This window comes from Nansenia antarctica, assembly GCF_963989245.1.
Source record: "Nansenia antarctica genome assembly, contig: SCAFFOLD_297, whole genome shotgun sequence".
In the NCBI taxonomy this organism is placed as follows: domain Eukaryota; kingdom Metazoa; phylum Chordata; class Actinopteri; order Argentiniformes; family Microstomatidae; genus Nansenia; species Nansenia antarctica.
The window spans coordinates 1-14570 of NW_027662996.1; the positions used below are offsets into that span (position 1 = coordinate 1).

General features: G+C 45.1%; 1 protein-coding gene across 1 annotated transcript; it reads left to right on the forward strand.

The window, feature by feature from the left end:
• Positions 1 to 1577: 1577 nt before the first annotated feature.
• On the forward strand, positions 1578 to 3209 carry LOC308175346 (E3 ubiquitin-protein ligase TRIM21-like; the record flags this gene model as incomplete). The annotated part of the gene is made up of 1 exon (XM_080551025.1): positions 1578 to 3209. The coding sequence occupies one exon, from the start codon at positions 1578 to 1580 to the stop codon at positions 3207 to 3209; it is 1632 nt and encodes a 543-aa protein (XP_080407151.1).
• Between the last annotated feature and the right edge of the window lie 11361 nt (positions 3210 to 14570).

Genomic DNA, 14570 nt, shown 5'->3' on the forward strand with positions numbered 1-14570 from the left:
AGAGAGAGAGAGAGAGAGAGAGAGAGAGAGAGAGAGAGAGAGAGAGAGAGAGAGAGAGAGAGAGAGAGAGAGAGAGAGAGAGAGAGAGAGAGAGAGAGAGGCAGAGAGAGAGAGTGCGTGCGTGCGTGCGTGCGTGCGTCTACAGCCTCATATGTTTTTAGCTTAGATTTAAAATATTTTAAGGGTTTGGGCCTGTTTGATTTCTTCAGGGAGTTTGTTCCAGGTTTGTTTTTACTCTTAGAATGATTAGTTGATTAGTCTCAGCTGACCTTAGGGACCTTGCGTGAATATAGGGTGGGATGTGATGGGATCTGATGTGTATTTTGGTCCAAGACCATTTTGTGATTTGTATGTAATTAGGAGTATTTTGAATTCAATTCTCTGAGAGACTGGTAGCCAGTGCAGGGATCTCAGGATCGGTGTGATGTGTTCAAACTTCTTTGTTTTTGTTAGGACCCTAGCAGCGGTGTTTTGGATGAGCTGCAATTTACGAACAGCTCCTTTAGATAGGCCTGTTAGTAGAGATTGTCGATGGGACTATAGTCGTTCAGTGAGAGGGCTATGTAGATTTGAGTGTCACCTGCATAGTTGTGGAAGGCAATTTTGTTCTTTTTTATGATATGTCCCAATGGAAGCATGTAGAGATTGAATAGAAGGGGGCCAAGGATTGACCCTTGGGGAACCCCACGTCATTTTAATTTGATCAGATACAAAGTTGCCAATGGAGACATAAGTAGCTTATGTCCTGTAGGTAGGATCTAAACCAGTTTAGAGTGTTGGCCGAAAGTCCTACCCAGGTTTTTAGTCTATTAATCTATTAGAATGTCGTGGAAGTATTATTTATCTTTTTTGTTTTATGACATCATAGAGAAGACAGGAAGTCTGTTCTGCACCTTTAAGAGCAGCAGTGTTGAGAAAGGTGTGGCCTTGTGATGTCACTGTGATGTCACAAGTGACACTGAAGTGGAGAGGTTGATAAGTCAGACACGGCAGCAAACTCGCTGTTTCTTCAGCAATCTGTATAAAGATAGTTAATGTCAGCGTACAGCACACCCACTCAGGTGAGTAGATAAGACCTGCATATTTGAAAGTAGACGTTAGCGTGATTTACCTGTATTCATCATCTGTGTTTATTAAGAAAACAGGTTGTACTACTTTTGGATAATGTCGCCTTTTTAAATTAAAAATAAGTGGTAACAATGTAAGTGTTTATTTTTTTTATTTTTTTTACACTGAAATATTTATAGAAAAGATTGGGTTTGTGTTTCAAGGCAAACATGACAAGTAAAGCTGAATCTTTTCTCAGTGTTATTATGGTCAGCTGACTAGCTCTGGTGTTATACCTTTATGGAGACCTTTGGTCTCTCTAGTTTGTGATAGTTTATTTAGAGACAGTTCAGTATGAAAACGTCTTGATTTGGATGAAGGACTATTTTCTATGTGATGTAGAATAATGTTATAATTATCGGTTGCTGTATAATCTCATAAGACAGTCTTGACAGCTCCATTGCTGAAACTATTGAGATCTGATTGATTCCAGGAAATGCTTTATGGTGTCTCCTCTGGTCTCTCTAGATATGGCTTCCTCCAGCAGTCTCCTGTCTGAGGAGCAGTTCCTGTGTTGCATCTGTCTGGATGTGTTCACTGACCCTGTCACTACTGCATGCGGACACAACTACTGCATGGCCTGTATCAGAGGATACTGGGACACCAGTGAATTGTGTCTGTGTCCGTTGTGTAAGGAAACGTTCTACAGAAAACCTGAGCTTCGCATCAACACAGCGTTTAGAGAGGTCATAGAGAAATTCAAGAAAATGAGAGTCAGGGCTGAAGATGGACTCAACCCTGCCGAACCTGGACAAGTGTCCTGTGAAGTCTGCACTGGGACGAAGCTCAAGGCTCTGAAGTCCTGCCTGGTGTGTCTGACCTCTTACTGTGAGACTCACCTGGAGCCTCATCAGAGAGTCGCAGGCTTAAAGAAACACAAGCTGATCGACCCTGTGGAGAACCTGGAAGACAGAATGTGTAAGAAGCATGACAGACTCCTGGAGCTGTTCTGTAGGACTGACCAGACTTGTGTGTGTCAGTTCTGCACTGAGACAGACCACAAGACTCATGACACCGTCCCCATAGAAGTGGGGTATGGAGAGAGGAAGGTCCAGCTGGCACAGACAGAGGCAGATGTTCAGCAGATGATCCAGGAGCGACTGCAGAAGGTCAGAAAGATCAAACACTCAGTAGATCTTAGTAAGAAAGATGCAGAGAGAAAGAAAGCAGAGAGCAGACAGGTATTCACTGCTCTGGTGGACTCCGTGAAGAGAAGCCAGGCTGAGCTCCTTGACGTGATCGAGAAGAAGCAGAAAGCAGCGGAGAGGCGGGCTGAAGGGCTGATGAAAGAGCTGGAGCAGGAAATCACTGAGCTAAAGAAGAGAAGCACTGAGCTGGAGCAGCTCTCACACACTGAGGACCACCTCCACCTCCTCCAGAGCTTCCCCTCCCTGTCCACCCCTCCACACACCAAGGACTGGTCTGAGGTCAGGGTTCACAGTGATCTCTCTGTGGGGACTGTGAGGAGAGCTGTGTCTCAGCTGGAGGAGACACTTATGAGGGAAGTGAAGAAGTTGTGCGATGCTGAGCTGAAGATGATTCAGCAGTATGCAGTGGACGTGACTCTGGACCCGGATACAGCACATCCACATCTCATTCTGTCTGCGGATGGGAAACAAGTTAGATGTGGAGACAAAAGAAAAGAAGTCCCTGATAACACAGAGAGGTTTTCCAAGTGTGTCTGTGTTTTAGGAAAGGAGAGTTTCTCCTCAGGGAGGGTTTACTATGAAGTGGAGGTGAAGGAGAAGACTGACTGGGATGTAGGAGTGGCCATAGAGTCCATCAACAGGAAGGGGCTGATCACACTGAAACCTAGGAATGGATACTGGACTGTCTGGTTGAGGAATGGAAATGAGTACTGGGCACAAGCTGACCCTCCTGTCCCCCTGTCCCTGAGAGAGAAGCCCCAGAAGGTGGGGGTGTTTGTGGATTATGAGGAGGGCCAGGTCTCCTTTTATGATGTGGAGGCCAGGTCTCTGATCTACTCTTTCACTGGCTGCACCTTCACTGAGAAACTCTATCCATTCTTCAACCCTAACCCGAATTATGGTGGTAAAAACTCTGCCCCTCTGACCATCTCTCCTGTCAATCATGCAAACTGATTCGCAACCTGTAATTCTAACCAAGCAATAAAATAAGCATTTAGAATTATCTTTATCTGTTGTCACTCATTAGGGAAGATTATAGTGTATTTCCCCACACAGAGTAATTTCTGATCTGGTTATCGTTTGTTATCATAGTTTGTGCTATCAGTGTGTCTGCTAGAGATGGTGAATATGCAGCAGCAATGTCAGATATAGCCCAGCCTCTCCAGCCTCATAAGAAGATAATATGACTCTATATACATGAGACTGTTTGACTTCTCTGGGTGTTCAAATTATTATAAACCAGATGCTCTCATACTGTATTTTCATCATTAGCTAGTTATTATTAGAATGTATAAGTATTTGGGGATTTTGAGTGTAATGAATACTGGGTGTGTACAGAGTGAAATTGAGGATGTTTAGACAATTAAATTCACTTGGATTGATCAGATCCATTGATCAGATTAATAATCAGTGTAGTCCAGGTCCCAGAGCTTTAGGATGGTGATGGTGATGTAGCAGACTCCGCTGTCTGGCTTATTAAAACAAAAACACAAGTTGTCCCTCTGTCTATGCATGTGTGTGACGCAATTACATTTAACACAATGTACGTTTGATAATAATGTTATTGATTTAATGGCTTGGAAAGGGAATCAGATGCTTAAAAACTGTTTAATAAGGGTGACTGTGATTGTAATATGAGAGAGATAGAGAAGATCTATGTGATATTATAAGTTTGTCTAACTGTCTGTTTCTGTGGTGGTTTTATCATCATAACTGCATATCAAACATCAACACCTGATGAATAAAGTCCCTGTTACCTGACACCTGTGCGTGAATAACTCATTTATCACCGCTACATTTTGTAGCCAATCAAAGTACTGTTGCTAGGTAGAAACCACATAGAACACTAGGTGGTGAGTGTTCCGGAACACTGTGATCTGTTGCAGAGAAAGACTTTACTCCGTAGCAACCTATGACCAGATGAACTCTGATTACTGTTCACACCTGCCTGCATGTCATTAACTTGACATGTCACTCATATACTGTATAGTCACTGTGGAGAGAGAGAGGAGGAGAGAGAGAGGAGGAGAGAGGGGGGGGAGAGAAAGGGAGAGAGAGGGAGAGAGGGAGAGGGAGAGGCGGGGGAGAGGGAGAGACAGACATAGAGACAGACATAGAGAGAGAGAGAGAGAGAGAGAGAGAGAGAGAGAGAGAGAGAGAGAGAGAGAGAGAGAGAGAAAAGGCACAGGACCCACACATCAGAGAAGAGAGAGAGAGAGAAAAGGCACAGGACCCACACATCAGAGACAGAGACAGACATAGAGAGAGAGAGAGAGAAAAGGCACAGGACCCACACATCAGAGAGAGAGAGAGACAGACACAGAGAGAGAGACAGACAGAGACAGAGACAGACATAGACATACATAGAGAGAGAGAGAGAGAGAGAGAGAGAGAGAGACAGACATAGAGAGAGAGAGAAAAGGCACAGGACCCACACATCAGAGAAGAGACAGACATAGAGAGACAGAGACAGAGAGACAGAGACACAGACATAGAGAGAGAGAAAAGGACCCACACATCAGAGAAGCTCTCAGCGACAGTTCCTCCGTGCCTGAGCAGAACAGAACAGAGCACTTCCTTCAAACACGGAGAGGAAAACAAAAGGGAGGAGAGAACATCTTACGTTCTTTTAGAACAACTGGGGAACTTCTGGGCCCCCAACAGAACGCCAGAGTACGACACCCTGCGTGAGAGCGAACTCTTCCGCCTCTTTCTGGATGTTGCCTGTTTCTTTTAAGCGGCTTTACTGGGGAAAAAAGGCGAAAGGCGGCGGAGGAGGAAAAGTCGTTTGGTATGAACGACGTTTCTGATTCGGGTGTCAATCAGGAGGAAGTGATTATCACACGAGGCGACGTGGTGTGGACGCACTCGGGCCCGGGGATCAGAGAGAGAGAGAGAGAGAGAGAGAGAGAGAGAGAGAGAGAGAGAGAGAGAGAGAGAGAGAGACAGAGAGAGAGAGAGACAGAGAGAGAGAGAGAGACAGAGAGAGAGAGAGAGAGAGAGAGAGTAGAGAGTAGAGAGAGTAGAGAGAGAGAGAGAGAGAGACAGAGAGAGACAGAGAGAGAGAGAGAGACAGAGAGAGAGAGAGAGACAGAGAGAGAGAGACAGAGAGAGAGAGAGAGAGAGAGAGAGAGAGAGAGAGAGAGAGGAAGAGAGAGGAGATGGTGATGGCCGGGATGGGACCGCTATTGTGTCAGAGCAGAAGTGGCTATTCATCACAGGTTGATGAGGGAGAGGGGGGGAGAGAGAGAGAGGGGGAGAGAGAGAGAGAGAGAGAGAGAGAGAGAGAGAGAGAGAGAGAGCGAGAGCTCTGTGGGTATGTGCAGTCAGTGGAGCCCCTAGACTTTTGGGGGCCCTAAGCAAACAACATTATGGAGGCCCCTGGTAAGGGTCTTAGGCGGGTAACGATGTGGACATTTTAAAATTTATTTATTTCCCTGACACTAAAATATAATACGGTTTTACGAAGTTCGCGCAAATGCGCGCGCTCGTGTGTGTGTAAGTAAAAAAACAGTCTGAAACAAAGGAATTCATTATAAATGTCATAATGTATTAATTAACAGTCACACACACGTCCGAGTATTTGATAAACAAAGGAGCCATGTGTAGTAACATCAAATTGGAGCAATATAAATAATGAAATATCAACTCACAATGTTGCTTATTAGAACTCTTAACACACTTACATTCTGAAACTGCTGGTGTTTTCACATTCTGAAACAGCAACATTAATATGTAATATCAAACAGAGCAAGAACAACAAATAAATAAACAAATCAAAAAATCAATAAACAAGTATATTCTGAAACCGCTGGTGTTCTTATTTACATTTTACATGACTCCACTGGGTCTGTCTGTCTGTCTGTCTGTCTGCCTGCCTGCCTGCTTGTCTGTCTGTCTGTCTGTCTGCCTGCCTGCCTAAGACATCTTACTTATTTTGCACTCTGCACCTTATTTACATTTTTGCACTCTGCAGCTTCTATCCACTTACCACTATCCCTGGTGTCGTTTTTCATTGTCTTCTCGTTTCTTTTTTCTTTTTTGGTGACCAGAAATGTGCGATCGCTTCATAATTGCTGCTGACAGTTGAGAGGCAGCTAGAAGGGGGCGGGGCTAGAAGTAAATTTCAAGCTAGAAGGGGGCGGGGCCCCACTAGGGGGGTTTTGGGGCAGCGGCGTGGATACTGCCAATCAATAGTGGTTACCGATATGGATGTCCGTGGTGTTATAGATCATATAATAACGCCATAATTGCAGGGAATACTTTACCAAACTAGCTATTTCACAATGAAAAGTAGTTAAACTCTTAACTACCCTCATATTGTTTAGCTTGTCAAACTAAAACTGTCCTTGGATGAATGTATGCGCAGCGCGAGCGCAGTGCGAGCAGACTCAGAGCGACTGAACGCTGAATGCCATGATTTCCATTGAAAATACATTCATCCAAGGACAGTTTTAGTTTGACAAAAAGGCCCTTTTTGTTTGGTGGCCCCAAGCAATTGCCTTGGTTGCCTCTATGGACGGGGCGCCTCTGCGTGCAGTAGGGTTGTGTGTAGTGTTGTTCCGATACCATTTTTTGATACCGATACCGATACCGATACCTGACCGTGCAGTACTTGCCGATACCGAGTACCGATCCGATACCACGGCGTTTGAAAAAACAAAACAAAAAAACATGCTTTTTGAGCCGCATACTCACCTCGATGTAAAATTATTGCTAACACTTAGTCTGGCATCGGGTGTTTGGTATCGTGAAAAGTATCAACAAAAATCTATTAACCAACTCAATCAAGGTACCATTTGGTTCTGTAACTAATCATAACAGCAGGGCCGGCCTGTGGGACTGGGGAGTGAAGGCGGTGTCGCCCATCAAAAGAAGAATGTGGCCAGGTACTAATATGTGAAGGCACACGATTTGTCAAAGTGCAGTTCAATGAATTTGTGAAATCACTTCCGTATTCGACTAGGTTTGACACGGAGACTGGCCCGGACTTCTTCCGAGTTATTCCATCCGGGTAGTTTTGAAGCCTGACAAGCAAAGAATGCTGCTAGGGTTTAAACCTTCTAGTCGGAGACTCCTAGCAAAGTTTCTAGCTAAACGCAAGTAGACTTAAAAGTTCTAGACACTGGTTTTTATAACTTTGACAGTCCGGTGTGTGCTTCATGAAACGGGGTTGGTTTTTTAGCTACCATGCATTGGCCAACAGAATTAGTTACCCTGGTGAAAAGTGGGCAAACGTGGCACCATTGTTGAAATCAAAAGTCAAGAACGATAGCTAGTTATTAGTTACGCGTATAACATTACATAGCTCTTCATCCCCAGCAGTGCCTGTCGCTTTGCATGTTCTGTTCATTGAACAGTAGCAGCAACTCAACCACACACTGTCTGTATGAGTAACGCCGGTAAAACAAAACGTACCTTTCTCTGCCACATAATCCTTAGGGGCCATGCTTGCCGATCACAGGTGATGATATACTTGTTAACGGGACTTGTAAAATCCTATTTACTTTGCTCAACTTTAAAAATGGAATGTTTCTCCTGTCTTCACACCGTCACCGGAGACAATTCATTCACCGAGTTGCGGGACGCTGTGGGTGCGTTCGTAAATTCGCTCTGGAAATCTGATCACCACTCAAGGAATGCCTCTTGTCCAATCAAATTGCTTGGTCCCTTTATGACGTTGATACCACTGTGCGCTCCAGTGTTCTAAGAGCGAATTACGAATGCAGCCTGTGCAAAACGCGCATCACAAGTTTGGTATCGGGTGTTATTATTTGTTAGTACTCGCCGATACCGATACCAGCATTTTTGTGCGTATCGGTGGCCATGCCGATACTAGTATCGGTATCGGAACAACACTAGTTGTGTGTACGTCCGTGTGTGTGTGTGTGTGTAATCTGTCTGTGTCTATTATATGTAGATGCATAGTAATACAGTCATGTGTTTAGTCTATGATTATGTGATTAGTGGACACTGCCAGTATACCCCCACCACCCCCCCCCCCCCCCCCCCGCCTCCCTACCCCTCTCACCCACCCCCCGCCTCCCCACCCCTCTCACCCCCACACACACTCACCCAGGCCTGGCCTCTGCTCTCCTGTCCTCTGCCCAGCACAGTTCACCCCGGGGGGCTCGCCATGCCTGATGAGAGGAGGAACATCCAATCCAACAGACCTCCACTTGGCCTCCACCCCTGGCCCCTCTGCTTGGCTGTACATGCACACACACACACACACACACACACGCGCACTCACACTCACACACATGCACTCGCGCACGCACATTCTGTGCACTCGCGCACACTCACACACACATGGACTCATGCATGCACACTCGCGCACGCAAACACACTCGTACACACGCACTCACACACACTCACACACACACACACACTCGCACAAGCACACTCACGCACACACACTCGCACGCACTCGCGCACGCACACTCACGCACTCACTCACACACACACACACACATGCACTCGCTCACACACACGCACACTCACACACGCGCACTTGTGCACGCACACTCACACACACACACACACACACTCACACACGCTCTCATGCTGACAGAACCACCGCATCTCTTCCACAGAGCGCTGAACAAAGGCAACACTTTCCCTCCAAAATGGAAAAAAACCTCTCAGTGTTTTAGTCTCTCGTTAACACGGTTGCCACGGTCGTAGGGCGTTGCCGGGGTAGTAGGTCACACCAGGGCCTAACCCTGACAGAGGAACCAGCAGCTGTGGTCTAAAAAAGTCCAACTTACAGGGAAGGAAACACACAAATAAACAGTGTCGGTCGGCCACGCGTGGCGTAGAGCTGAGGGGAACAAGGAAGTGGTTGACGGTCGTCTGCGGACCGTAGCCGACCGCGACCCCACTCCTCCTCACCGTGACCCTGGCTAGAGACCACCGAGGAGAGGGTGGGAGAGAGAGAGAGAGGAGAGGGGAGGGGGCAGAGAGAGAGAGGGGAGGGGGGAAGAGAGAGTTAGAGAGGAGGGGGGAGAATGAGACAGAGGGAAGGAGGGGGGAAGAGAGAGTGAGAGAGGAGGGGGCAGAGAGAGTGAGAGAGGAGGGGGCAGAGAGAGTGAGAGGGGTGGGGGCAGAGAGAGGAGGGTCAAGAGTGATGGGAGTGGAGGGTGGAGAGGGGTAACAGGGTGAAGGAAAGGGTGAGAGAGCAGGAAGATGACAAAGACTAAGAGAGAAAGACAAGGGCGGTCGAGAAAGAAGGGAGGAATGAAGATAGGGAATTAGTGAAACAGTAACAATCTCAGACGTATAAAGCAGCTCTACTGTAAGGCAGCTATCCTGTAAGATATCCGTGAAGATTGAGAGCATTGTGTTATAGCACTGTGCTATATTCAACACCGCCACTCCACATTCAACACTGGTGCTAGGGGAAGCATGCCCTACATTTGCAATACTATCCAATACAAGAACTGCCTTCCGTTTGGCTGCAGCAAACGATTGGACCGCTTTTTACAAAACACAGCACTCACACATCACGTACTATTTTCAAACAGAAATTTCAACAGATCATAGTTGGGGCGGCTGTGTCTCAGGAGGTAGAGTCGGCGTCTAATGATCACAACCTTGCATGTTAGCTTGCCGCCATTGGTGTGTGAATGTGTGTGTGAATGGGTGAATGAGAGGCCGTTGTAAAGCGCTTTGGAGCAGCTTTGGAGCAGCAAAAAAGGCGCTATATAAGTGCAGTCCATTTACCATTTAGTTCACTGATGTTTTGATGTCCCTGTTGATTGACCCCCGCCCAGGGGGGTGTACTTGTACATCAAGCCGCCTCCCCTAAGGGCCGTTAGGCTCCAGAACCATCGGTCCTCAAAGCTACTTACCTAAACTCATAAAGCAAACAAGTAGTAGGAAGAAACACTGTGTTTATTTCTCCTTCTCCCCCCAACTCCAGTCACGGTCAGAGAGAGAGAGAGAGAGAGAGAGAGAGAGAGAGAGAGAGAGAGAGAGAGAGAGAGAGAGAGAGAGAGAGAGAGAACTGTGTTCAGGAAATTGGTACAGGGAAGAAGATCTGTGTCCTGCTGGGGGCGGGAAGTGGATTTCAAGAGACAAACACCATGTGGGTACGGATATAAACACACCATGTGGCTACGGATACACAACGCTTTAGTTTACTCTCCAGGAGTAACAACCTTGGGGTGGCATTTTCTCACTTGCATAACCATAAATTATTCAACCGATACAGTAGGAAAACAAAAAAGGCAACCGAGAGTTCATTACATGTTTATCATCGATGTACGATGTGTACACTTATTCAGAATGTGTCGGTTGTGATGTTACGACTGTGTAGGTATGGATATCCAATTCCTCAACCTTGGGTCAGTTCCTGGCTCGATGGAAGTCAAATAACCTCGGCTAAGTAAATAATGAAGGCAACAAACAGGCTTGGTGGTGGACGTGTAAGTAATAATAATAATACTTTTTATTAATGGCCGCCTTTCAAGGCTCTCAAGGACACCTTACAAGACAGTTTAACGACATATCAAAACATTATAAAGTCAACAAAGCAGGGTAAGTCGGGCAGAGAGTTACAGAATGTTAGGTGACAGACAGAGAGTTCCAGAATGTTAGGAGACAGACAGAGAGTTCCAGCATGTTAGGAGACAGACAGAGAGTTCCAGAATGTTAGGAGACAGACAGAGAGTTCCAGAATGTTAGGTGGTGGCAGAGAGTTACAGAATGTTAGGTGGCAGAGAGTTCCAGAATGTTAGGTGGCAGAGAGTTCCAGAGTGTTAGGTGGCAGAGAGTTCCAGAATGTTAGGTGGTGGCAGAGAGTTCTAGAATGTAAGAAGACAGAGAGTTCCAGAATGTTAGGAGACAGACAGAGAGTTCCAGAATGTTAGGTGGCAGAGAGTTCCAGAATGTTAGGCGACAGTCAGAGAGTTCCAGAATGTTAGGTGGCCGAGAGTTCCAGAATGTTAGTTGGCCGAGAGTTCCAGAATATTAGGTGACAGACAGAGAGTTCCAGAATATTAGGTGACAGACAGAGAGTTCCAGAATGTTAGGAGACAGACAGAGAGTTCCAGAATGTTAGGAGACAGACAGAGAGTTCCAGAATGTTAGGTGACAGACAGAGAGTTCCAGAATGTTAGGAGACAGACAGAGAGTTCCAGCATCTTAGGTGACAGACAGAGAGTTCCAGAATGTTAGGCAGGGGTGAAAGTGGTTTGAGTTTCTTACAGGAACTATAGGCTACTACCCCAACCTTCATCGTTTCATATTGTTCTCCTCCTGCCCCCAGATTCATGCATCCCTGAACACACACATCGTGGTGTTGGTGTCGAAATTAGAAACACTTTAGGGCTGCCAAGTTTCACCAAAAGTTTGGAGTGAGAGTTTTTGGTGGTGGAGCGACCCAAAACTGTGGACGTTTTGGTAGCGGCGGCCCCTCTCTCCCACACAATTATTTGTGCTAGTTTCCTGCAATTTTAAACCAGCACAAGAAATGAAAATAATTGGAACATTTGATAAAACAAGAGAAATTCAGATAATATATCTTAAGTCTTAATAAACAAATACCTACAGAGTCTAAAACAAAATTGGGCCTCATCAAGTGAACTCAACCCCTTGGTCAGCAGCAGAAAGACCCGTGGTCATCATCTTATATACAGTGCATTGCTCATAGATGGCTATCATGTTATACAGTACATACCAGGGTTTTTCCTGGGTCAGAATCAAGCCTTGGAGGTTGATGTTGTGCGCGCGCAGTGCGCCCACATTTTCTTTGAGGGACCCCCAATTGTTGTATTTGTATTGTAAATTGTAATTATTATTATTATTAATAATAATAATAATACGATGCGATTTGAAAGTACCAGTAGGCTACCAGATACGTATGCACATATTTTGCTACCAGGGTTGCCAGATGGAATTGACAATTTCCAGCCCAACCAGTCTAAAAGCTGCCGAATCCACCCGTCCAGTGTGACCAAAAGTAGCCCAATCTGGCAACACGGCTTGCTTATGGAAGCATATAGTGGACTAAATTAAAATGTTAATGCAATTTGAGATTGCATTTGCATGTTCCACTTTTGCATGCATTCTTTCAGACAATATTCAAATTCAAATGCAATTCTAATGAGCGGATGTGTTTCCTAGAACATATAAATGCAATTGCTAATCACATTATTGCATTACAATTTGAATATTGACTCAAATAACGCAGGCAAAAATGGCAAATGAATATGCTATTTTGGGATTGCATAGTCATTTTCACATTAGAATGAAAATTTGAATTTTGTCAGCTACAAAGCGGATGTGTTTACTAGAACATGTAAATGCAATTGCGTATCACATTATTGCATTACAATTTGAATATTGACTCAAATAACGCAGGCAAAAGTGGCAAATGAATATGCTATTTTGGGATTGCATAGTCATTTTCACATTAGAATGAACTTTTGAATTTTGTCAGCTACAAAGCAGCGCATGACTTTGAAAATTAAATGTCAAATGGCTTTGCATTATCATTTTAATATTGACAGCGAATGTGCACATCAGGTACATGAAAATGAAAATGCAAATCATTAGAATTGCATTTGAATTTGAATATTGTCTGAAAGAATGCATGCAAAAGTGGAACATACAAATGCAATCTCAAATTGCATTAACATTTGAATAAAGTCCACTATATGCTTCCATACGGCGCGACTGTAATCCCGGTCGGACTGTCTCAGTGCCCAGTGCTGCCCACCCAACCACGTCGCGTCGCGTCGGGTCTACTGTAAAGCGGGTTAACATGTCCTTTTCAAAGGTATTAAAATAGACGCAACGAAATATAACGTCAGCCATGTGTTTCCTTGTTGGAAATTATGGATTGTGATTGCTTCTGCACTCTGCAGCAATCGGATTTTGATTGACAGGCAGCTGCATCTCTTCCCCCAACGGCGTTCCGGCACAGAAAGTCTTGCCGGAACGCAGCACCGGACCGTTCCGGCCCACTTTCACCTATGATGTTAGGTGACAGAGTTCCAGAATGTTAGGTGGCAGAGTTCCAGAATGTTAGGAGACAGACAGAGAGTTCCAGAATGTTAGGAGACAGACAGAGAGTTCCAGAATGTTAGGAGACAGACAGAGAGTTCCAGAATGTTAGGTGTTGGCAGAGAGTTCAAGAATGTTAGGTGGCAGAGAGTTCCAGAGTCGGGGAGCAGAACGGCTAAAGGCTCTAGATCCCATAGTCATCAGGTGGTGCACATCCCTGCTGGAACAACCTGTAGAGAACGTTCCGGTTGGTTGCTCTGGTGCCACTTGGGCAGTTTAAAGTCTTGCTTGAGGACCTCTTTATTGAAAAAAGTGTTCGTTTTTCTCGATTGTATATTATAATGTTGTAATTTTGTATTTGTATTATGTATGGTTGTAAACGGTGTAAGCATGGCTCCATTGAGACATTGGTCTTAATGGGACTCTCTGCTAATGGTGAGGAATCCTCCTCACTCCCGCTGCTTCCACCATTGGTCACCAGAGACTTGTTATTGTTATTGTTTTATCTTATCTCTCTCTTTTAGTTGATCGACCCCACTTGTGTCTGATTACCCGTCCGTTTTATAAGCCAGGGGGGGTATTCCATCAACGTTGCTAAAGGAAAATCCAGGCTTTTTTTGATAAATCTCTCGAGATGGTTTAGCGACGTTGACGGAATACCCCCCTGGTCTTTGCCTTTGTTGTTGTTCAGTTATCTCATGAGTTCTCTCTCTCTGGCTCCACCCTCAGCTGCTGCTGCTGTGCTGCCAGTCGGCAACGGTTTGCGGTTAACACTATAACAGCCGTGCCTTTTTACCTACTATAAGAGCCGCCTCGGGGGTCAAATGACCATAGTCTTTACAATGGGAAGCTGCTATTTACACACGACGACCACTAGTTGGCCGCCTTGTAAATTAGCCTGCCTCCTACACAGAAAAACTGCAAAATAGCTTTATACCAGCTTATCCTGAGGTGATTTTGAAAATGTAAGGATACTGGGTGGTAGAACGCACATATGGAATGGAATGGAATGGACTTTATTTGTCATTGCTACAGTACAGGTACCAAACAACGAAATTTAGGAGGGGTGGCTCCCCTGGTGTTAGGAAAGGGAAAAAAAAAACACATTTTAGAAAAAGCATAAAAGCATAAAATCACACGGTAAGGAGCTGGTTTACATCAATAAAGGCTATGTACACAATCCACTGTACTATACTGCACAGATAGTCAACTAGGGTTGTCATATTGCACAAAAGTATTTTTTCACATTATTTTAAAGTGTCACAGTTTGCAGGCTTGAAAATGTACATGTTTGTGCCTCAGCAC